General features: G+C 38.7%; 1 protein-coding gene across 4 annotated transcripts; it reads right to left on the minus strand.

Annotated features, from left to right (window-relative positions):
- Nucleotides 1-24,005, minus strand: TUBGCP6 (tubulin gamma complex associated protein 6). 4 transcript variants are annotated; one of them, XM_056340866.1, is made up of 26 exons: nt 23,913-24,005; nt 22,413-23,220; nt 20,762-20,925; nt 19,107-19,317; nt 18,432-18,605; nt 17,266-17,387; nt 16,858-16,933; nt 16,265-16,374; nt 14,381-14,472; nt 14,144-14,283; nt 12,293-12,442; nt 11,560-11,641; nt 11,393-11,481; nt 11,104-11,219; nt 10,298-10,436; nt 10,092-10,208; nt 8,527-9,841; nt 8,056-8,111; nt 7,614-7,806; nt 7,174-7,342; nt 5,685-5,826; nt 4,371-4,565; nt 3,964-4,096; nt 3,521-3,734; nt 2,278-2,477; nt 1-481 (listed from the first exon to the last, which is right to left on the minus strand). In XM_056340866.1, exons 2-26 carry the CDS (start codon nt 23,157-23,159, stop codon nt 390-392), a joined length of 5,238 nt encoding a protein of 1,745 aa, XP_056196841.1. In that variant the 5' UTR covers nt 23,160-23,220; nt 23,913-24,005; the 3' UTR covers nt 1-389. The 4 variants fall into 4 exon arrangements, with proteins under 4 accessions (XP_056196841.1, XP_056196840.1, XP_056196842.1 ...); XM_056340865.1 differs by having other exon boundaries at nt 8,056-8,117; XM_056340867.1 differs by lacking the exons at nt 22,413-23,220; nt 23,913-24,005 and having other exon boundaries at nt 8,056-8,117; nt 20,714-20,846.
- Nucleotides 24,006-24,174: the final 169 nt, after the last annotated feature.

Genomic DNA, 24,174 nt, shown 5'->3' on the forward strand with positions numbered 1-24,174 from the left:
TTTTAGAAAGTATCTGTTAATTTATTTAACATACATGTATTTACATTGGAGGAAATTCACATCACTGAAAATACAACATTTACACATTCACAGATATACAGTTTTGCACTCGCCCTCCCCTGCGAAGACCAGGCACTCAGCTCTTCTATCTTTGCAATAATGACAACATCAATGCTCAACAGATCAAGCAACTGGTAGCTGTGGTGGATTTTAGGAAGTGTCATTCTCTGTATATGGTGGTTATATTCTTCAAGCTATTAGACGGCAGGTTATTTCACTGAAGAAAAATGCCTCTTGCATGGCATTTGCATAAGCTGCTATAAATCATAAGCATATAGTTTTATCTGTTTCTGTTTTATCATGCTATCAGTGGTCCCTATCTATAGAGATCAGTTATCCTTGTAGTAAATATTAAAGTTGATTCGCAGCAGAAAGTCCTCCAAATGTGGCTGGTATCCTCTATTTACAAGCTTTGTTACCACTGGAAGAAAAACAAAAAATAAGTTTTAACTAAGATTAATATTCTAAAGTCAGCCTTGAAAATATCTCTGCATTTTAATTTTTTTTTTAAAAAGCCTAATGCAGAAATCTGAAGACCAATAGAAACAAATGTATATTTTTGTGTAAGAAAGGTCCAGTATCTCTTTCTGGAATTACAAAGTATTTCAAATAAGATGCAAACAAAAGATCACATGTCAGCTCTAGAGTGAAACTGTATTATTCTAATAATGAAAAGCTTTCTCAAGTTGCCTTCACAGTAAGACAGTGTGTTCTTATCATAATTTCTATTGACCAGGAAGTATGTTTAGATCCTCTAGTGACCTCTGTGAAAGAAACAGCTCCGCAGTTTTCTTGAGCAAAGTCCGTTGTGAGAGAGAAGACCAAAGAGAAATTCCTGGGACAAACCCCTCAAGCTCTACAAATGAACAAACTGACTGCTCTAAACATCCTTAGTAACAAAGGTAAAAAGGCAATGGAAGCTCCCTAAGCTCAGGAACATCCCATGCACTAATATAAAGGCAATCAGCAAGCAGCAGTAACATGCAAGGAAGAAGGGAAAGTGTACAGTTAGAAGTTCGGGCCTGAGCCAAAGCCATTGAAGTCCAGACTACTTTGTATTGGCTTTCAATGGATTCTGGATCAACCCATTGTGAAAGAGAGCATTTTACAATACACGGTGACTGAAGTGTAGATGAACAAGCACACATTTGTTTTGTAGTGCTTAATAAAGAGGGTGTAAAGAGCTAGGTCACTCATCAGGTTTCCTTACAGAGTGGTCTATTAATCTCTGTCCATGAAGCAACCACAGATCTCGTAGTATGGGCTTAGGTGGCTCCCAGAGGTGTTCTGACTTCCTGTAGAATTTGGAAGCAGCCATTCTAACTCATCCTGAAAGAGCTGGGTTTGGTCCTTTGACACCATTTTTGGATATCCTTAAAGAATAAAAAGGGCAGCTCATTTCCTGAAGAATATAGGCTGGCTAGGAAATAGTTTAGAAAAATAGATCTAAGGATGACAGTCACACTTCCTTCAGGAATTAAGGGTTTTCTAAAAAAAAAAAACAAACCCCAACAACCCAACCCAAATCCCGTGAACCATCTTTGTACTCGGGGGAAGCGTAAGTAACTTGTACTAAAACCACAAGCAAGATCTGAAAGAGAAATGGAGAGGAAAGAGAGATGACCATTTCTTCACGTTGTAGGCTAAGATGTCAGCGAGAAGAAGTTTTATCACGTTAAAGGGAAGAACATTTGGCAAATGGATCTGTGCAGTTGAAAAACACTTGCCTGGAGCACTGGATATAAGCTCCAACTAGTGCTAGGAGGTTCTCTGAGCCTTAGTGCAACATGGGAATCAGAATTTTCCAATCTCCTAACAACAGTAACGCTCGACTAATGCAGATATATCTAAAATTACTTCTAAGTGGTATTGATCTCTTATTGCTGCCAACAAAAAGTTTCAGAACTCCATTCCAGAGGAAAGAAAAAAGTAAGCACATACATAAAGCTAAATACCAAATACTTATTTTGCAAATTAGCAAAAACTTACACTCAGTTTTGGGATATCTGTTAGATTTGTGTGGACATTTTACAACTGATGGATATGCAGATCTTTGCAAACGACAATAATGCCGTTTTCATTTGGGAACCGCATTTTCTAACACATGCTAAGTACACACGTCTTCCTACTTTGACATTATACTTCCAAAATGTCTTTGTAATTTTTTCAGTTGTCAGCTGACTTTTTCTCCTATCTAGAACTTACGCAGTTTCTTACCTTTGAATAAGAAGTGGGAGTAATACTTGAAGGTGTTATATGACTGCTGCATCAGACCAAAGTTGGGATGAACAGCCATTTGCTTCCCTGCATCAAAGCTCCATGACTGAGAGATCAGCTGACTGCGGAACTTCAAAATCAGGCTGAAGATGCTATGTATAACGTTCATCACGGGGGCTGCCTTCTCTGTCAAGAGACCCCTAACAGAACAAAACCAGCTTTAGAAATGCAGTTGACATAATCTGTTGGTTGTAGGACTAAAAATACAAAGGGGTGACCAATCCTTTAGGTCCCCTCTTTAATTGCTTTAAAAAAAATAATCCACAAGACTGTAGCTAACAGTAATGGTGACTTTAAAAAAGGTGCCTAAACCTAAGAGAGTTTGCTTGCTCTTCCAAGAAACTGGTATTTGTGCTGCTGTATCTGATTTCTAGAATGACATCTGCATTTGCAAAAGAGATGACATTTAAAAACATTATCGTGCTCTGGGTCTCCTTAAACTTTAATCCCATCTCATCCTAGCACCCGGTATCCAAACAGCAGCTTTAGGCAAATATTTTCTAATTAAAACTTAAAGACAGACATGAAAGGATAGGGTTTTTTCCTTGTTTATAATTTGTGTTATCATCTCCCTCCATCTCCCCACTTTATCGTACCAGTGTATACTCTTTAAGAAGAAACCAAACAAATCCTAGCTCCTCTCCTCTTTATTCACACCACGCTTCTGCTTCACAGTAAACCGAAGGGCTAAAAGCCTGTGATGCCTAGAAGACAGATGTCTCTTGCACTGCTCATAAAGCTGGACAGAGGCATCGCATCACATTTATGCCTTCGAAGTCCAGTCCTGGTCACTGCACACACATTTAAGGCATATATAACATAGAGAAGCATTTTACAATCGTTCAGCTACCACGTTCATTTACAAAGGAAAACAGAACTGTGGCAAGTCTGTCCTTAGTCTTCAGGCTAGAGCTGTCCTGAGTAGATTTAAAGCTTGCAGAGGCAGAGTGAACAGGGCCTGGAGGCAACTCCAAGGAGTCTGGGGAAATGAAGAGGATGGGTAGCTGAGGAAAAGCATCAAAGTACGACCTCATAATGCACCACGAAGTTGGATTCCATTACGTAAGGACACTTCTGTATAAAGACTACTTGGGCAGAAGTCAGTTTTGCACAAATGCCTTAGGCTAGACTGGCTGCTCCAATAACTTAAATATATAAAGTAAAAGTAAGTATGGTAGCTTGCCTGAAGACTGCTTTGTTGAGGTATTCAGCATGTGTTCTGTGAATTTCTTCCAGGTTGCCTACAGAAGACAGTTTGTTTCCAAATTCACACCACGTAACATGTAGAATCTGATTAGCAATGTAACCTTGAATTACTTTCACAAAATGCTGCATTTCATGTTTATACAGCTGGAGCTGTCGGAACTGAACGGAATTTGAGGCACCACTCACTAAAGCTGAAAATAAACACAGAAATATATCATCACCCCACAGAGACCATCTAAAATCAGAATTTTTCAGGGAATGAAGGTTTCTGTTAGTAGAGCCTATTTAAAATGTCAAGCAAGTTTCTTAAAAAAATTGTGGGTTTTGAAGCTTGACGTGACTGTTTGTAAGCAACTGCCTAGAGCAGGGTGCTAAAAGAATTTTAAACAGTACAGTCTCTAGTTCACTCAGTATACTTACCAGTGCGTTTTAAGTGAAACCAAACATCCTTGAGAGTCCACACCATGTGCTTCAGCTGAAGCAAAAAGGAGAAGATCTTGTTGTATTTACTCATGCAGCTCTCAGTAATAACGATGTTCAGAGGCCAGTCAACCTAAAAGAAGCAACAGTGCTGATCACGCTACATTTTTGTGTTGTTAGAAATTATAAGAGTATTTCAGACACAAGTATTTCAGGGACATAGAAATTCATATATGTATTTTAATAATGCAATGCCCAGGCTAAGTAAATCCTGTAATTTCCATTACACAATTTTTTACTCCATTCTGAAAAACATATTAACTTTACGTATTCTTACATCATCTATTCACGGTTCTTACGTACCATGGTATAATTGCAGCGTTCTACCTTTCCCCATGCTTTCTTACCTTGTACCTTAGCTCTAAGCAACTCAGAGCATCAGGTGCATTGGGCTTGAACACTTCTGGAAGATACTTGAGGGCAAAAGAAAGATTGGAAGCAAGCTGGGTGTCACCATGAAGACTGTACTGTAATGCTTTATTTAGGATAGAATTAAGAACCAGTGGATTCAGCAATTCACCAGGTGTTTGTCCTGATCCAAGCTAGGGGTAAAAAAATAAAATAAAATAAAATCCTAATTACGTTGTATTAATAAACAGTAACATGGCTCCTGAACGCAGGTGAATTAAAGCAGCATGGTAAAGTGGTGACTATCCTGTCCTGCTCCACCATTGTGACTAGAAGTTTCTACTTCTGCCGTAGGGATGCATAAACAGCATAAGAAGCAAGTTCTGAACTATTTGCTGTTCACAGCATGAAGGTAGTTTCATACCTGTGCTGGTTTATTTTGGTATATTGGACTGCAGTTTGCTGCGGCTCAGGAGCTGCTACACTTCCCTGCTGCAGGGAATACAGCCTTTAGGCTTCAGTGGGGCAGAAAGCCAGCGAGCTAACCCCTATCTGCCTATCTCATCAACTCTGCGCTCCCACAGGTTTACAAATAAAGCTATTCATCAAGTCTGCATCCCCAAATGCTTTCCCTGCTTGGGTCTAAAGCATTCTTAGGATTTAGAGAAATGCATTAACCATCCCACAGCTACACATCTCCCCCGGCAACCAGTTATATTAACCCAGGCTGCCCCTGCGACCTTGCACAGGGGTAAGTCGCAAAAATACTGTCTCATCAGAGGGGCCAGCACTCTCTTCAGGTGCCCTCCCCTCTGCTTTATAGGATATTTGAGATAAAAGTAGGAATTCTCCAACACAGGCCTTTCCACTGGGCTTTAGCAAATGGCAACATGCTCTTCCAGCATTGCTGCCAGCAGATGGGAGGGGACAGAGCGGCAGTGCAGCTTTTTTTGCAGGAAAGAGTGAAATACCCTTCCATGACTGCTTATCTGTCAAAGTTTGAAATTATTATTCTCGATATGCCAAGTCCTTGTACTCTGTTGCTGGGATTAGCAGTAGGAAATTTTACTCTCTTCCTTGGGACTTCCTCGGATATGGGCATTACTTCCAAGCAAAGACCTTCCTTTGCCTCAGTCCTTACAACATTAACAGAGTTCCTTGCTACAAGACTTCTCAACACAGCACAAAGTGGAAAATGGCACAAACCAGGGTTCTAATTCACACCATTCCCTCATTCCCATCCAAACTAATCCAGAGGTGTCACACTAAAGCAGACAACCCAAACCCAAGGGTTAAGACAACAAAACAAATACCTTCTCAAACAACAGGTCACTGAGTGACTGAGCAAACTCCCCATCTTCCATTAACAAGAAGTGTCTCAGTGCTTCAAAATGCTTCTCTACATTCAGTTCCACAAAGTAGTAATCAACTATTGCTTTGTTCACAAGAGAAACACTAAGAATAAAAACACAGAAAAGGTATTATTCTTACAAGTAACTCCTTCCTTACTGTTAACATTCAGCTGTGGCTACATCAGATTAATGCTCCAGTACTTGACTCTGATTTCCAAGACAGGATGATATTCACATAAGCCAAAGAAATGAGACAAAAAAAAAAAAAAAACCACCTTCATCCAAAATACACCAGAATTAAAACCTACCACTTCAGATAACTGGGTTTTGAACAGTACCGGGGAAGCATTTTAAGACTGGCTACATTAACGATCTTTAGAAAATGCTGCTGGGCGTGGAGTGACACTTTATCAATAGCTTTCTGTTTTATTTCTGTCATCTACACAAACAGATTAAGAAAGATTACTAAATCCCTGAGAAGAATACCCTAATTGGTAGAGATCTGACACTAGATACTGAGGGCAGGTCTATACTACAGTTGTCAGTACAGTGTAGGTATTCAAGCTAGCTTTAAATAATTTAACTTGCGTATCAGGGACAGGCTAATTCTGCCAGCACACAACTCAGGCTCGCTTACTTTGCTTTCCTGAATACATGAATCTGTACACAGATCATTCTGATAGCCAATCCAGACGTTTAAAACCAAGGTAGGTAACGATGTCTTTCTACACTGCACCAAACTTTGAGCACAGCATACTCTGAGCTAGCAAATGGGAAGCCAAACATACAAGAGGTTCCAAAACGGGAAGCATTTCAACACATTTGTAAGTAACTGTGTTCATGACAGAAGCTAATCTTGTATACAGTAACAAAACCTTTTGTTTAAAATACCATTAGATATACTAATGAAACGGTCCAACATGGAATATATAGGGAAACCTCATACAATAGTAAAAATAACAGCTTCCATTAAACTTCAGGACAGCCTTGAAGCTGGAGTTCCCACAGAAACATAAAATATATCTTGATCAATATGCATGAGCTTTAATACAATCAAAAGATTTTTCTTTTTCCCCCCCCTCATCTTTCATTTGCCAAATAAAAAACTAGCACAAACATTAAATAAATCTTGTTAAAACAACAAGGAAGCTAATGGTCTGGAAACCACTGCCGCATAATCCACAAGTCCGAGACCAAAAACTTCCCTCCAAGCCCTTGTATTTCAAATAAATGTTCAAATTTTTAATTAACACATTAAAATATAAGTTTATGTTAGTACTTATAATGTAAATCTGAACTTTTTGGGTAGTAACGAACCATCCACTGGACCACTTCTTGGGGGCAAAGTGAAAATTTAAGAGAACAGATCTATGTGAAACTCGTCTCAAAAAAGAACTAAGGAACACGACATTGCTAAATTATCGATTCACTATTTCTAACAAATACTCACTGAGATACAAGTGGAGCAGTAATAGAACGCTTCATCAGCACTGGCAGAGATAAGAGCTCACTCAGCTGTACAGCTGTTTCATCCGTTGCTGACTGTACCATAGGATCCACAGGAAAAGTGTACGATCTTGGTATCACATGATGCAAGAGATGAGAAACTGGTAGTTCTGCTAAATTCAAAAATACATCAACATCTTAAGTTACTACATTTAAGCAATTTGATAATCTGTTCCTATTAAACTCTACAAACTTATCTAGGTTATATCATCATAATGCGTCAAAATTTATTTCTCATCTTTGTGCCTAGAAGAACTGTCTGGCTACTGGAGGTCATAATACTGGCAATCTACTAGTAATTCAATTATTTTGTTCGGCACTCAGCTTTCTTGCTGAAGTTTACCACATCTTCTATTGATCTAATGTTCCAACAGTTCTACTCACACATCAAATCATAACTATCCTGATATTTTTCAATACAATACTGATCCGATAAGGCTTTCAAATAAGCTTGTTCTTTCTTCCATGTATCTTCCTCTCCCCCTTCCTCCTCCTCAGTCTTTGGAGTATTAGCTTCAGAAAACAAAGTTTCCTGAGGCGCAGCATCTTGTGGAATTGCTTTTTCAGGTTCTTCTGCCTAAAACAAAAAAAAAGGACAAGTTGTATGAGAAATGCTGGCTTTGTCTACTCACACTTAATGTGTTCTTACAGCTAATTGACTAGTTGCTCCAACTGAAAATAAAAAGGCTTACTCACCTGTACTTTTCTGACATACAACACGGTATTACAGTGATTACCAGATTAGGACAGAAATGCATTACCTTAACTACCAGGGTGTTTAATCCTTCGAAAGGAAAGGAAGTCTTCTCGACAATTAGTTTCTTACCTGTAAGCTCTGTGAGGAATCTGGAGAAGGGTCCTTGTTGATCACATTTGCAATTACTGTAATTACAAGTAAATTAAAGACAACATTTACTCAGACTTACTTGCTTGCTTCTAATACTTAGTTCATACCTCAGATCTGCTCACAAAGTTTGTTAGAATTTCTCTATAGGACATCACAGCCCCCCTCCTGGAACAGGCCCTCCCCGCAGTCCCACCCAGGCAGTTTCACGTCTATTCTCTACTCCAGGTCCCACAAGGTCCTGTTCCACGAAGTTTCAGACCAGAGTTTTTTTAATACTCTGTTTCATTTATGTAAGAGGCAAGACTAAGCTCAAATTCTTTCCTCTAAATTCTGTGTCTGAAAAGCTATGCAAGGAATTAAGTAATAAGTACCCATTTTGAACACAAACATTTACAGTTATTTTCAAGACCCCTTAAACAAATACTGACTGAATAAACAATGCTACTTTACCTTCTTGTTTCTCTCCTGTTGTATTTTCTTTTTTGTCATCTTTAATATTAGCATGAAGAAAGACTGGAACACTATCAGATGACTGTGACTGTGGTAAAGTCTTTTCCTTAACTTCTGACGTTTTTGCTTCCTTTCTGCTGCCTTCAGCAGGAGAGCGCTCTTCACTATACAGAAGCGTCTGAACTGTGGAGTCAGATGAAGGACCCAAAATGGTGTTACGATGAGGTATTGGATCATTTTCTGTAGATGGGGCCCACTTCCCCACTTGGATGCTTGACTGGGATGCGTGACCAAATGGGCTCCAACGAGATTTCAAAGGCTCTGTATCTGAAACCAGTTCTCCAATTTTGATGTGCGACTGTGAAGCATGGCCATGGATGTTCCAACGAGGTCTAGCCGAGACCACCTCTGACACATTTTCACCAATCTTGATATTGGCATCAGATGCGTGACCATGGATGTTCCATCGAGGCCTTGTAGGAGCTACATTTGACACATACTCTCCAATCTTAATATTGGCTTCTGAAGCATGTCCATGAATGTTCCACCTCGGCCTTGAGGGCTCTACCTCTGAAGCATATTCCCCAATTTTAATATGAGCTTCAGAAACATGCCCATGAATATTCCATCGGGGTTGGCTAGATTCAACTTCAGCAATACAGCCGCTGATTTGTATATGGGAGTCTGAAGAATGCCCATAAGGACTTGAATGTGGCTGGTAAGTGTCCACATGAGGTACGTATTCTCCAACTCTGATGTTGGCATCAGATGTATGTCCACGAATATTCCACCTAGGCCTTCTGTACTCCCCATCAAATACATTTTCTCCAACTCTAACATGTCCCTGCCAAGCTGCAAATGGTCTGAGAACTGTATTAAAATCATACTCATTTTGCTGATGCAGTGGTGCATTGTCTTCTCCTTCCAGTGCTCCTCCCAAGACAGGCTGATTTGTACTTACTTGAGAAGTCCCAGAAAGATCCGAGTTAATATTTCGGAATGCTTCATCCAGCAAAGATCCTTGTATGCTAATGGCAGCAGGTTGTTCATCCTGTGGCTTTGATAAGAAATCTTCTATATTCACACTGGATTCAGGCAAGGAATCAGCACTGTGTGGAGGACTGCATGCTTTCTCCGAACTTTGGAGACTGCTTTCAGACCCTGCTGCTTTAGGCTGAAAATGCTGATCAGGGTTATTATCTGTCAGCTCTGGCATGGGCAGTTCTTTGTCAGCAGAAGCAGCATATTCCAGCCCAGGCTCGGATTCTTTTCTGCCAACATTCTCATTAGAATTCAGAGGTTTCACAGAAGACACCTAAAAAAGAAATAATTATTACGCTGTATGGCTAGTTACATAATCAAGCTACTTATCAGGATGCCACTTTATTAGAAGTAAGATGTAAAATCTTCCAATTTTTCAGAGGTACTACAAATAACATGACAACTGCTCACCCTGCTGTTATAGCGAACCTTGTGTTTACTGAACTGCAATGGACCATGAGAAGGATTCCCTTGAGGGAAACTTGGAACAACAACCTGGAGTTTATGTAAGAAAGTAAACTCACCTGTGAATGTGGATCTTTCACAAGAGGGTTTTTATCTAAGGCCAGCTGGCACTGTTTATAAGGAATAACATCCAATTTTCTCCTGTAGTTTCCATCTGGAAGTTTTTCAAGCATTTCCTGTAAGTAAAAAAGACGAAACCAAAAGTCTTTGAGCACCAAGTACCAAATTTTCTTTTTTACATATCTTATATCTTTTCAGAAGATACCTCAATGCGTTTTTGATCTTCTAATAGAAACTTCAGACGGGCTGTTTCCAATTTGTGTCGCTGGATTTTCCATAACGCTCTTTGTTCCCTACGGGCTGCATCGTCAGAAAGTTTGCTATAATGGTCAATTAATTCCTGCCTAAACGAAGGTAAAAATAAAGCTAAGTTACAGATTTTCACATAGTCATTTTCATCTTCCCTTCTAAAGAACAAGACCTTTTAGCCCTTCAGAAAGGAGAAGCAATTTTTAAAAAGTAGAAAACAGAGGCTTCAGTCACAGACAATAAACAGGTGGAGAGAACAGGACTGTGTTCTCAGTCTGTATTTCTGTAACTATTCTTAGCAGGCCACTCATCTCAAGTATTTTTAGATGTAACAGAAGAAAGTAAAATACAACTAGATGCATAACAAGAGAAATTCAAATAATTATTAATCTAATTCCTCCATCTGCTTTTTGTTTCTGCTTTGAAATACACGTCACCATTTTTGCTGTGGGCTCAGCTTTTAATTGTAAGATGCATTTAATTTTTTTACTGGAATTATGACCATAACAAAAACCAATCTGGATAGGGTTGGTATAAATCAGCGGGTTCCAGATTTTTGGGTCACTAACCACTCCTAAATCACAAAATTGCTTATAAATTACCCAAAATCCTTACATTCATCTTTTAACTGCAAACATTACCCTTGGAGAGCAATGTCTGGGAACTGCTAGTGCCGTAGATTTAATATACAATAGTTGTTCCTGAGGTCCTTAGGAGGTTTTGGATTATCTAAGCTTTGGGAGACTACTCTGATACATTTACCTTGCCTTTTTTTCCAGTTCTTCTTCTAAAGCTTTCAGTCTTTTTTCTCTCTCTCTGAGCTCTCGGGCATAGCTGAAATCATCATCAATTTCTTCTTGCTTTATTGCAAGGCGACGCTGCATAATATTTAACACTGTTAAAAGCCACTCTCAATACCAGCTGTAACACACACTTCTGCAAGAAAAGTTCTTATTTGTACCCCATGAGCTATTCATTCAATAAATCAATATGCCCTTTCAATTATTTGTCTAAGAAATACAGTTGGCCTCTAGAACACACAGAGAAATACCTCTTGGTCTTTTGCAAATTGCTCTTTCAGCTTCTGAAACTGTTCCCGCTTCTTTGCATCCAAAGCCATGCGTTCCGATATTTGCCGATCTGTATTAAAAATAAAGGTACCGATAGTTTACATTAACAAACCCACTAGAAAACACATGAAGCACTACTGCAACTTACCATTAATGGCTTTTAATACTTTGCTAGCAGTTTCTCGAGCATGAACAATTAATTCTTGTTTGGCTATTTCCATTCGCAAATCCTAAAAAAAAAACCCAAACCAAAATACAGGTAGGCATTTTTTCTATTATTTTAGACTCGACAACACACTGTTGCAAAGACAGGTGCACACTTTATAATGGTCATTAATCTATGATTACAGTACAGAAATATGAATAAAACAATTAATTAAATGTAAAGTCTATAAACTAATATTGAAAGTTAATACTCTAGACCTTAAAACAAATCCATCTGATACATGCACTATAGTGATGGCACCTGAATGGCAGAAGTCTCTTTATAACTAAAAGAGTTCTGAAAAAACAATTAGCTATGCAAATCACAAAAAAAGTCTTATCTGGTTACTAATTAGCTTGTCACATTTATTAAATTAGAACCTCACAATCTTTTCAGAACTTTTCAGTAGGAGAGCAAATCTGCTGCTGCAAAGAACTAAGATGGAACTCTAAAACCCATTTAATATATGAAAATGCCAACAAATGACAACACACCAGCTATACTTTTAAAAGCTATATTAAGTAAGTTTATATGCTGTGATAACAATTCAAACAGAAATTGACCAATGAAAAAATACTAATCACAAATACAAATTCTTTCAGGAATAACAAAAATGAGAAATTAGTATTAAAAAAAATATCTTAACGATAAGGTCTTTATTCTTTTATTCATTTACCTTTTCCTCCTTGCTTATAGAACTGTATCGGGCAATTCTTTCCATTCGACCTACATACACTGCACAATCTCTCTCTATTTCTTTCAGCTCCTCAAGCGAAAAAATAACTGAAATCCGGGGAACAGGTATATCTGACCAACATATATAATGCTGAAAAATGAGAAATTTCTTTTTAAATACATCTTTTAAATTGTAAAATGTTCCATTATAAACTCACATTATGTTTGTTTGTTTTTTTAACTTAGCAATGCTTCAAAATACTCAAACAAGCCTCCACACAGGATATAATTTTTTTATTAAAATAATTGGCTTTAATATTTATATCATTTGAGGCAGGAGACAGAAGTATAATGTTCCAGAACTTGGATCACAGGTCAAATTCTCAGAGTCCCCTCTTTCCCACTGAATCAGATAGGAATCTAAAATCTGATACAGAATTTTATGCTAGTCATTCTAAATGCCTAACATCTTGCTTTTCTGAACACCCAAATTAACTGCGCCTGAGTAACTCAGCACTGAATGCATCTCTCCTATCAGAAGTTGGGTTTTGTTCACTTACATCCCCCACAGATCCCCACTTAGTAGGAACTGTCTGGAACATAACTAACATACACCAACAGGACAGAGCTCTGCACCAGACATAACTATCAAAAATATGGCCAGTGCACCCCACAGAGTACCTGTTCTCTAGGATAAGTATCTTGGGTTTTTCTGGTCCACCTCAATATCCCTAAATCTCTGAAGCTGTACTACTCAGTGCAGAAAACAGGTAAGTGAGCTTTATGGGGGTGGGGGAGGGGAAAAAAAGAGCGCACAAGCATGCTCACAGTGGATTCCTCAGTCTACTGGTAAGAGCCACAAGATGGGATCCCTAGAGCTGTGTTCCTGGGACTGTGTCAGCCTAAGCAAAAATGAAGAGCCGCTGTTGAGGGCGTTATCACTGAAAGGGATGAAACACGACTGGCACTCTCAGACACGAAAGATGATTGAACCTGGTGCCAGACATCCTGGGGGAATGTTCTGTCTATCAAGATACTGTGTTAGGGACTGAAAAAGCTGTAGTTTAGTTTATAATGGAAACGATGGCGGACACTGCTTTATAAAAAGCCCAGTACTACTGGCACACCTAAGTCAGTTTTAGAATAGTAGGAGGAACTAGCAGAGGGTCATCTCACTTGAGATATTAGGTTTATGCCTGGTATCTGATATCAAACAGCTGATACTGGGCTGCTCAGCTCTGTCAAGACTGGGGAGCTCTGATCTTAAAAAAAACCCACAAACTAGTTACTTGGGAAATAGTGCATATAGACTTCTGACACCTCTGTGGTTGTTTCGTTGTTAAACATATATAGAGAAGAGGGAAGACGCAAGGTAGTTTAACATGTTTTTCTTATTAAGGACAAAACTTGTTCTCCAAAACATGAACAAACAGAACTATTTAAGCACTTATGGAATTGTAGCAATAGAGATGAAATAAAAGAGCTACGCAGAACTGAGTCAAGGCATCTTGAAATCAAAAAATAGTAGCGTGAGTTGTGTGAAAAATGGAAGGCACTTGCTTGGAAGCCCAAAACATTTGTTTTCAATATAAAGAAGACATATAGCACATGCCGTGGATATGATAAATTTGATGCTGTTAAAAATTTGTATTTCTGCAGTGAGATGTTAGCAAGTAGAGTGGACAGTCAGCTCACAAGTACCTGAGAGCAAGTAATCGCCTTTCATGAACGCACATCCTACTCAGCAATACCAGTTTTCAATAAAGGGGCAAACTTGCTAAAAAACTAGAAACTTGCTCTAAAGAGACATGGTTTCCTCAATGTAACAGGAAGGAAACAAACCAAAACTTACCCTAGGACAGCACAGTTTCAGCAAGTTTATGGTTTTCCCACATATGTATACATCATTAGCAATATGTTTAAGAAATACAGGGACACAATCTTCCACTTCTTTTGAAATCAAAACATAACCATGAGTCCAGTAATGTTTATCTACATATCAAACAAAAAGATGAGAGTATATATTTTTAATTATTTCATTAACAGCACATACTACATAAATTAGAATTTAATCATATACATACAGTACCTCTGAAACAAAGATAATCCTCATTCACTTGGATCATAAATTCTCCATAAACATCTCTGAATACACCACTGTATACCCAATCATAGATAAATCTAAAAAATATAATTGTACAATATTGAAAATCAATCCTCTTGCCTTTTCAACTTTATTATAACCAAACAGTAGGTGTACTCTTTAAAACATCAAAACACACAAGATATAGGCAAGATAAAAACCAGCAATTATGTGCTGTCACACTGATATTTAAAGATACACACAGAATTGTGTGTATAAGAACACTGTCTTAATTAAAACAACCTTTTTATTTCTCTGTATTAATTTACTAAATATATATCAAAAATTTCTAGAAATCTTTGCAGCACATCAGAAGCATAGGGAGAGATAAGCAGAAAGGGTTTATTTTAAAGAGAGGTAACTCTTTAAAAACAGCATGGAGAAACTGAAAGGGTATAAAACAAAGATGCAATACTTTTCCTCCGGACCTAATACACATGCAATAATGAGAACTACTATGTTGGAATATCTATTTATGTTTTTTCGTATTTCCTCTGTGTGAAACCAGACTTGAAGAAATAAAAAAATAGTTATCTGGAGCTATAGATAAGAAGGCTTAGAGCACTTTGAAGATAATCTTTTCTTTTCTTAGGAGTTGCAATACTAACATTGTTTCTAGAGGTTGGTTCAGTGTAACAAACAGGAAGCATGTAGCACAGGAACCACCATTCCACTTTAAGGTTGTAAGTAAAAAGTTAATAACTTTTAAAGTGTTAAAAATCTCATGTTTCTATGATTTATTTGACCAACGACTTCTATTATTTAATTTTTTTCCAGGGTAATGAATGAGTAGGCTAACACTTTGTGCAGATCATGGAGGTCTCCTTCTACAGCAGCCCTGACTGTATATCATTCATGCTTCAGTAGAAATCTGCAACAAATTTAAGAGTCAATGCAGTTAAGTATCACCTACTAGTAGAGCATATTTTCATATTTTTAGGTTCCTTGTGATGCCATGATATCCTGCCCTTGGTATTTCAGAAATCTGACTATCTTCTATAAATTGCAGAGCAGGAGCTGTGAAGATATTTCGAAGAGTCTTCTGGTAAATCTGAAATTAAATTTCTCTGAAGAACATTTAATGTAGAAGGAATTAAAAACAAGATGGGTGGCCATGGGAGGAGTCTTAGATTTAGAGCATTTTGCCAGACTTTTATTTTATATTTCTAGTATCATTACATCTATTAAGTATCACTGTAAACTGATAATGGACCACAGCTATAATCCATATAATAGCTATTAAAAAAAAAAAAGTAGTATCTCTTCAGAAAGTCTATAAACTAACAATTTCTAAATTGATGTGCACTGCTTAACAAAACTGTTGCAATCCAAGGAACTCTACTTCCTATTGTTAATTACATCTACTTAATGAACAACAGATTTTTATTTTTTTTATCTTTGCTTACTGAAAAGCCCACAAAACAGTGGAAATAAGCATGAAGTTTCCCAGTTTGTGCAACTCCAAGAGAAACCTGTTAGTTGCCAGTTTCAGGATATTACTACAGGTATGAAAAGAAAAAAGTTTATCTGAAATTTATATTCCAGTATGAAATTCCAGGACCAGCAACAAGAAAAAAAGTCTTATTTACATGTATTTATTTACTAATCTAGTCACATACAAACCCCTTATATTATAACTGAGCAGGAAAAGAGAGAGAAAGAAGGATTCAGAAAAATGAATTAATTTCAGTAGGTACTTTGCAGATACAGCCACATCTTATATTTTCTCTGAAAATGTTAACAGCCATTGTTAAATTAGCAATTACCCTCCAGATTGCTAATTCAGAATTGCTCTTAAACACAATTATGTAGAGAATGGTATGGACGCACCTTGTGTACGGTTCACAGCTTGTCTTCAACAAAGACAGAAGAACTGGATAATGCTCATTGCTACAGTTGTTGAGAGCCTCTTTGTACAGATATGAAAGCAATTTAACACCCTAAACAACCGAAAAATATTCTAACATTAGGCAACAAACTTCAATACAACTTTAATAATAGAAGACTCAGAAATACACAGCTTTACATGTTTCACTAGACACAGAAGGCAGGATCCATCTCAATTCCTCTAGCTATCTGTAATTAAGATCTGAGCTAGTTACCTCAAGCTCACTTTATAGTCACTGGAGAGAAACAGATATGTTTAGAGAGTGAGATTCACTCACCTTGCTACACATACCTCCTTTTGAATGAAATTTAATGTGCTCTGAGGCTTATTTTGGGTCTTTTGTTTATTTAGGTATTGAATACACAACACAAAATTCCAAATTTTAAAATATCTGGAGAAAGGATCATGGCATTCTAACTAGAGGTCCAAGGTCATACCTTTGGTAGCAGAAACACCACTAAATATTTTATGTAAAATTCTACCCAATTTTCAAGAATCTTAACTCAAATCAAACATAAAAACATCAAATTATCACCGTAGGAAACGAAGCACCAGGTCCACCACTGATTGCCAGCGCAGTTGTTCCTATGCCACAAAGTTCAGCTAAATACCTAAAAAACAGTATTAAAACGTATGTAACAATTTCTGCCAGAAGTCTCCGAGATCACAGTGATGCACCTTGCTAAAGCTGAATATCATACAACACCCCTACTGTATCAGTTGAATGGTAACAGAGACAACAAAGAAACTGAATATAAAGACCTTACACATATTTCCCTACAATCGTCTCTATTTAAGGAAATCCTTCTGTTACAATAACAGGAAAAATACTGAAAGACTATGTAAAAATGCACGCGTAATATTGTCTCTTTTAGCGTATATGAAGAAATAGATTGCATATTTTATGCTATGAAAACCTTAAATATTAATGTTATTCTCTTACCTCAACTGACGACCTAATTTTCTGAAGAGAAAGCTGATTGTTAGAAGACTTAAAGTAGGAGGTGTTGACAAAACACAGGCTCGGTAATATTGAAGATACTTTCTCAGCCCACTTGTGAATGCCTAGTATCAACAGAAAATATTTAAAGTCTTACTGTTACAGCTGTTTATAGTCTATCTATGTCTCACATCAATTGTATCAGCATGAAAACAAACCTTTCACTAAAATAATTTGTATATGCAGAGACTTGTATACCAAAGTAAGGGGAAAGTAAGGGGAAAGTAAGGGTCCACGCAACTTCAGACATTCAAATTAGCCAGATGACTCCTCTATACACTTTATACATCAGTGCACAGAGCCTGTACTCACACACACAGTGTAATAAAGCATCTTGGTTCAGCTTCTTTGAATTCCCCCTAGAGGAGCTCCTTGTCCTCTTAACAGCCATAATATAAACCTAGGGAAACCTGTTTCCTTACTTTCATCCTAAATTGGATACTGCAAAAAACTTGTCTAGAACTTTTTCTAACAAGACAAGGAAAGAGACATTCTTATTCAATTTCTATTAACATTGCTGTAAATAAAATATCCAGAAAGAATACATTTTCATAACGAATTCTAATTCTACACATTAGAAAGAGATTAAATCACCTGCTATTACACGGTCTACATACAGTTCAGCATAATACAGAGGAATGACAGGCAAAATATGCACTTAATAGAAAATAACTAAAGGTATTAAATATCATATTTCTCTACTTCCATTTTTATTTTTTTAGAGATCTATACTATATATATACACATACCGTATTAAGAAAGTTCTTGTATTTTAATTTTATAGATCTTAATGTATAAATATACAATGTTTTTAAAACGTCTAACAATTATATTCCTTTAGTCCTCAACAGAACAATATGACTAAACAAATCACACTTCAGGTAATGAAAACCTTTTATCATGCATTTTGGTGCAAGCAAGCCCTAAGCAGACAGAGCTGTGATTTAAACACAGTGGCACTGTTCATTGCCAACCTGGGATGAGCACTACCCTTAAAATGCTTTGCAGAATGCAGAAATTCCAGCTTTACACGAAATCAAAGTTACCTTCTCTACCTAATTAGGACAACTAGCCCATTAAATCTCGATGACTTAATACAACTATTTTACCTGAAACACAAGTCCTTTGCTGTATGAAGAGTCTAAAACTGGCTGAAGAGAAAAATGACTTAGTCGTGTGTAATAGGTTCCATACTCTGCAACTTCTGAGAGTAGGTTGTGCATTGTCTCTGGTGAAGTTCCAGATACATATACTCCCTCCTTTATCACAAATGTCTGAGCCGCCTAAAAGGATATAGGGAGGGGGAAAAAAAGTCAGATTCAATTGTTACATAGCTGTATTTTGATTTAAAATTGCAAACATTTACACATAAAAATAACAGCAGACATTTTCAGTTGGTGACTGATACTATATAGCTAGAACAGTGTGATAAACATTAAATTGTAGCAAAATTTCAAGAGTATGAACGGTATTTTTCAAATACAGAGTAAGATCATATCTAATTCTTTAAAGAAAATCCTATCTACAACTATTTACACCTCTATTTTCAAGTGTTCATAAACCTCTTTTCACTTAGAGGACTACAAATACTCTTAGCCTATTGCAGGAACACCATTATTGCAATAAATAAATACTGCCTTATTTGCCATTAGGTCGCATTCATCATTTTAACAGTATCCACAGCTGCAAGATCTCAGAAGAAATAAATGTGCTGCAGAGGAAACCTCTACAAACAAGAAAAGAAAAAGTTGTAACTAAGAAGCACAGTTAAAAATCTTCCACACCTGATCGAGTGAAAACGTAGTGGATACCACACCAATGAGGACATTCAAGACATCCTTAACCAGTTCAGGTTCTTTCATTAGCACAAGCTGTGGAAGCTGAAGTACAGTATTACTAAACAGTTGCAATTCCCCTTCTCGAAGTTTGTAAAATTTGTCAAAAGCTTCTCTCCCAGCTTCAGTAAGATATGGTTCCTCTTTTTTACCAGGCGGGCTGCGTCAGAGTAAACACAACATTACAAGGTAATGATATGAAAAGAAGGAAATACATCTCCTAAAGAAAAGAAGGCATTTCAGAATTTTACACAGCCAGTATTGACCACAGAAAAAGCTACTAGAAATACAGTACATTTTCAAGGGAATGCACATTCAAGTCAATGAAACTGTAGCCCACATCAGTACAGTGAAGAAAGAGGTAATTTGAACACAAGTTCAGAGACGGAAACCTTGGAAGAGAAATACCAGCTTCTTTTGCAGCCTTCCCCGATTGCAGTCTTCACATTAGGAAAATGAGGTCAATAGTACACCAGGTTTCCAGGGTCCATGTAATACTAATATTCAAATACAGAGCAAGATGCTCAAAATGCTATAACTACTTGTATTAACTCATTTTAGCCCTTCCCAGCGAGGATTACTATCCCCTCAAAAACAGCTTCTCCTGATTCTTCCAAGAATTCTGAATTCTAGTACCACGCATTACACGAAAGCTGTCAGGCTATATATATATAAATATATAGTCTATATTTGACTCTAAGGTCCTTACAGTCTAAACGTTAGCAAGAAAAACTGCCTTGTACTAGGAACAAAGCTAGTGTGCTACAGCAGCTTTTAAAAACCACATCAGGGAACTTTTAAGTTTCTGAGCATCTCAGGATCAGGAGTTGAAAAAACACACTGTGTAATACTGCAACAGACACATTACTAGCTTATTCCCTAAAATTACAGAAAACACACAGAGCAAAGTTTCTCCAGGAATCTCTGGATTTCTGTCCAAGAATTTGGACACAGCACCGTCCATCAGGAATGAAAGGAAGATACCCGTTATACCTGCTTTTTTTTCTGTCCTTCTATTTTAGGGAAGCCAGGAAGCTTTAACAGGGCTATACAGAGCCTTGTCTCAGAAGATGCATCTTCTGCTCAACAGCCAACAGAACTACAAGTCTAACTACACCATCAAGAAACCTGCTAATTTCTGTTTTGGTTACAGACAGGGAAAAGGAATACAATATCTTACAATACTGGGAGATGTGTGTTTAATTATTCTAGTGCTCTATAACTACCACTTTCTCTTTTGAAACTGAAAATATGGCATCATTTTAGACTGAGATAAATTGCATAGTGCACAAGAAGTCAGATTAGTTAGAAAAATGTTACATTTCACACAAATAGAAAGTGTTTCCTTAATGTCTTCAGTGTTTTTGACAAAGAAGATTTTGTTTTATCTCTTCCTATGGAACAGCTGCAACCTAAGAACTAGTTTGTTGAAACTGCATGATCTTTAATCCTTTCTCAATCATGAAGGCAGTATACTGAATTATGTGAATTAAATATGCTCGTTTCACTATTTATACTGAGGTAATTTGTAACTAAGATGAAATGCACCTTCATACATTTTCATACGATGCATAGTAAGTTTGCCAGTAACATCAGACACGTACTATCCAATTCTTTCCCAACATCTTCGTTTGCTGGGTCCGTATGTAAGCACTGCATCCCACAAGTCTATGTCTGGAGTCATGCTCGGCTCTGACTGAGAATCAGGAGTCAGATTGGATGCTGACTGGAATCCCTCATCTTCTGACTGGTCTATACTTTGGGGAACCTGTCAGGGAGAGTTCAAATGTTACATGTAAAAACATTTTACTGAAGAAACATATGCTAACACAGAAGATGCTCTGCTGTCATTCATGATCAAGTGCCTCTATATGACAATCTGTCACCCAACCTCCCTTTGTATCTATTTTAGGTTTTTCCTGTAAGCACTCTTTTCACTTGATAAGTCTCTATAAGTATTAATGCCTACATAAAAAACAACAATCACCATCAAAACAATATACTGTTTGTCAGTATATTATTGACACTTATTCCTTCGGTAAGCATATAGTTCTACAAACTGAGAATCCAAGGTCTAGACATTCAACAATATGTAACACTAATAAAACCATACTGCTCAGTATTTCAGTAAAAAATCCAGACCCCAATTCTTCAAATTTGTAAACATTTCATTAACTATGACAAACATAGTTTGCTCCCTTATGCTTATTCATATGCAGAAAATCTGCAGGCATCTAAACAATGTATATGCCACATCCTCAACTCCCACTCAACAGAACTTGTATATCAGAACAGTCCTAATTTTAGAAAAAGACAATCACACCCACATAAAAAAGCAGCATGCTGCTCTTCAAGAAATCACAAATTTTCCAGTCTGATGGAAAGAATACAGTACTTACGCAAAAAGGTTCTGCCTCTCCCAAGTTAGAACTTACATCCATATGTGCACATTGAAAAGCAGGGGTTTTCTTTTTCAATGTGTCTGCCTTTTAAGTTTCAATGAAGACCCTGAGTTAAGGGAACTACAAGAGCTATCCACATGTTAAGCAGTGGGAACAAATTAACGATTAAAAGTACAGAAGTACAAAAACCGTACCTACACACAGTAAAAATGGAAAGAATGAAAAAACCCTGACAAGTACCTCTATGAGAATAAAACATAACAAAAATAAACAGAACGGACAACAAAAGGGGGAAAAAATACAGTAGAAACTGTACACACAGAAGAGTTAAAAGGACAGTGGGAATGAGGAGGTTCAATGAAATATAATAACCAAAACAAATGTTTTAAGATACAATAAGCCAAGAAGAAAATACAAGTTAGTTAACATACTCTGAAGAGCAAAACATGTACATTCAGACAGAAATGCTTACGCAGGCAAGCTGAACAGTAACATGTAAGCAACAACGCAAAAGAGTTCAATATACAAGGCAGGCAAAAATGCAACCAAAAGACTACTAGGGTGGGGAAGGCACAGATATAGCCGATGGCTTAACTTCATAAAGCCTATGGCCAAATCATGGGGTTTTTACACAGCTACAGGACAAGACCGAGGTTTTTGTTATCATACATCTCTGAATGCAAAAAGCTTATCTGGTTGTCAGCAAAGAAAAGGATCCCTGCTCCATCTTACGTTCCAACACTGTATGCTTCTATTACAAATGTAACCACTAATTGTATTTTAAATTACAGTATCCAAGTGGCATATTGAAAGCATGCATACACTCTTAAGTCCAAAACAAATGATACCATACTTTAATTGCAAGTCCAGACAAATCTGCATTGTCAGGCACTGGTGGTAAATCCAACTTGATGTCCATATCATACGTACGGCTGTGGACAAGAGCACCGAAGAGTGAGACCCGCGTTTCTTTCTCAAACTTGTCACCAGCAGGATAGTTCTGTGAGAACAACCCTATGGCAGGGAGTCCAGTGCCAGGTGCAGCCTCCATTATCTGAAGCGTCTTTTGAATTGTGTCATTGAACTGACATTCTTCATTTGTTATTAGAGATTGTATATCAGCTTCAAATACACTTACATCGTAATAATCGTAACCCTGATATTTGACATTTCTCCCAACGTATTTGTTGTTCAAAAAATAGTCCTTTTTTTGGGGTACAAGCTGAGGAGGACCTGTTCCAGCAAGCTGTACTAAGAGATCCAAGACAGAATTAACTTCAGTAAATGGCAAGCATTCAGCTGTTTCCAGTTCCTCCACAAGATTCTCCAGTCTATCCGCTTGAGCGCCTAGGCCACCAACTCTCAAGTTGAAAGACAGCATCAAAATTTTGTTTTTCACAGGAAGCCTGGAAACATTTGATTGCAGCTTACGAGCCTCATCTTGAAAAAGGTTTATGAACAGGGCATTATAAGCAACCCTTTTCAGATTTTGCTTAGCCCTTCTCTTGCTGATCTTGAGCCTGCCCAGGTGGACCTTCCACGGCAAACCTGTCAAGTGTGCTTCACACAAATCATTGAACAACTGCGTAATGCTCTCCATTTCAAATCAAGTAGTCAAGTTACAGCAGTTACAGTCTGGGTCTCTGTTTTCATGTGAAGACCTGAAAAATATCAGGAAAAGGAAGAAACACTTGTAACGTGTATGAGAAATTGATGAATATGCTTTAACTTAAACTGAAACTGCCCAAAACGAGAGAGAAGAAAACCGACCTAGCACGTATTTAGGACACGAGCTATAAAAATAACACCGTGACTCTGATCACAAGCTAGGTGCTGCTGCTGCAAGCTTAATTCCAGACACCTCATTTTGCCTAACAGACTGAGACAGAAGATTGTCCCGATCTAATACAGGATTCACGTGGGAACACCTCCAAAAGCTCTACCGCTCCAGCTTTTCCCTGGAGACACCCGCCACCTGCCCCCCCAAGCAGTGCCCTCAGCAGAAGCCACGCACAGAGCGGCGAGAAGCGGCGGGCTGCTGCCCGTGACCGCGGCGCGGGGCTGGCCTGCGCGGCGCCCTCCGTCCCTGCGGCGGCTCCGGAGCACCCATCGGAAAGGTGCGGGGGGGTGCCGGTGCCAGCACCACCCCGGAGGAGCTCCCGGCGGCGGGGGCGCATCCTACGGATCAAGCTGGGCCCAGCCCCTCCACCCCCGAGAGCCGCCTGCCAGCCCTCGCCCTCAGCATCAGCCCCGTGCCCGCAGAGCCGCGCACCGCGCGGGGCCGCCCCGCCACCGCCTTCCACCTCTCCCCCGCCCGGGGGACCCCGCGGCCGCGCTCCCCACCCCGCCGTACCTGGGGCGGCCTCCCCGGCACGGGCGGCAGCGGGACGCCACGGCCGCCTCCTCCCCCGGCGCGGGCTGCCGCGCACGGCGGCGCTGACGTCACGGGAGCGCGACGGGGCGGGGCCCGGGGGGCGGCCCCAGGCGGGGCGTCAGGCGGCGCGGGGCGGCTGCTTGGCGCGGAGCGTCAGGCGGCGCGGGCCCGCGCGTCGGCAGCGGCGGGAGGCGGGGAGGCCCCCGCAGCCCTACTGAGGTAATGGCGCCTGCCGGGCCCC

This window comes from Falco biarmicus, chromosome 5, assembly GCF_023638135.1.
Source record: "Falco biarmicus isolate bFalBia1 chromosome 5, bFalBia1.pri, whole genome shotgun sequence".
Lineage (NCBI taxonomy): Eukaryota > Metazoa > Chordata > Aves > Falconiformes > Falconidae > Falco > Falco biarmicus.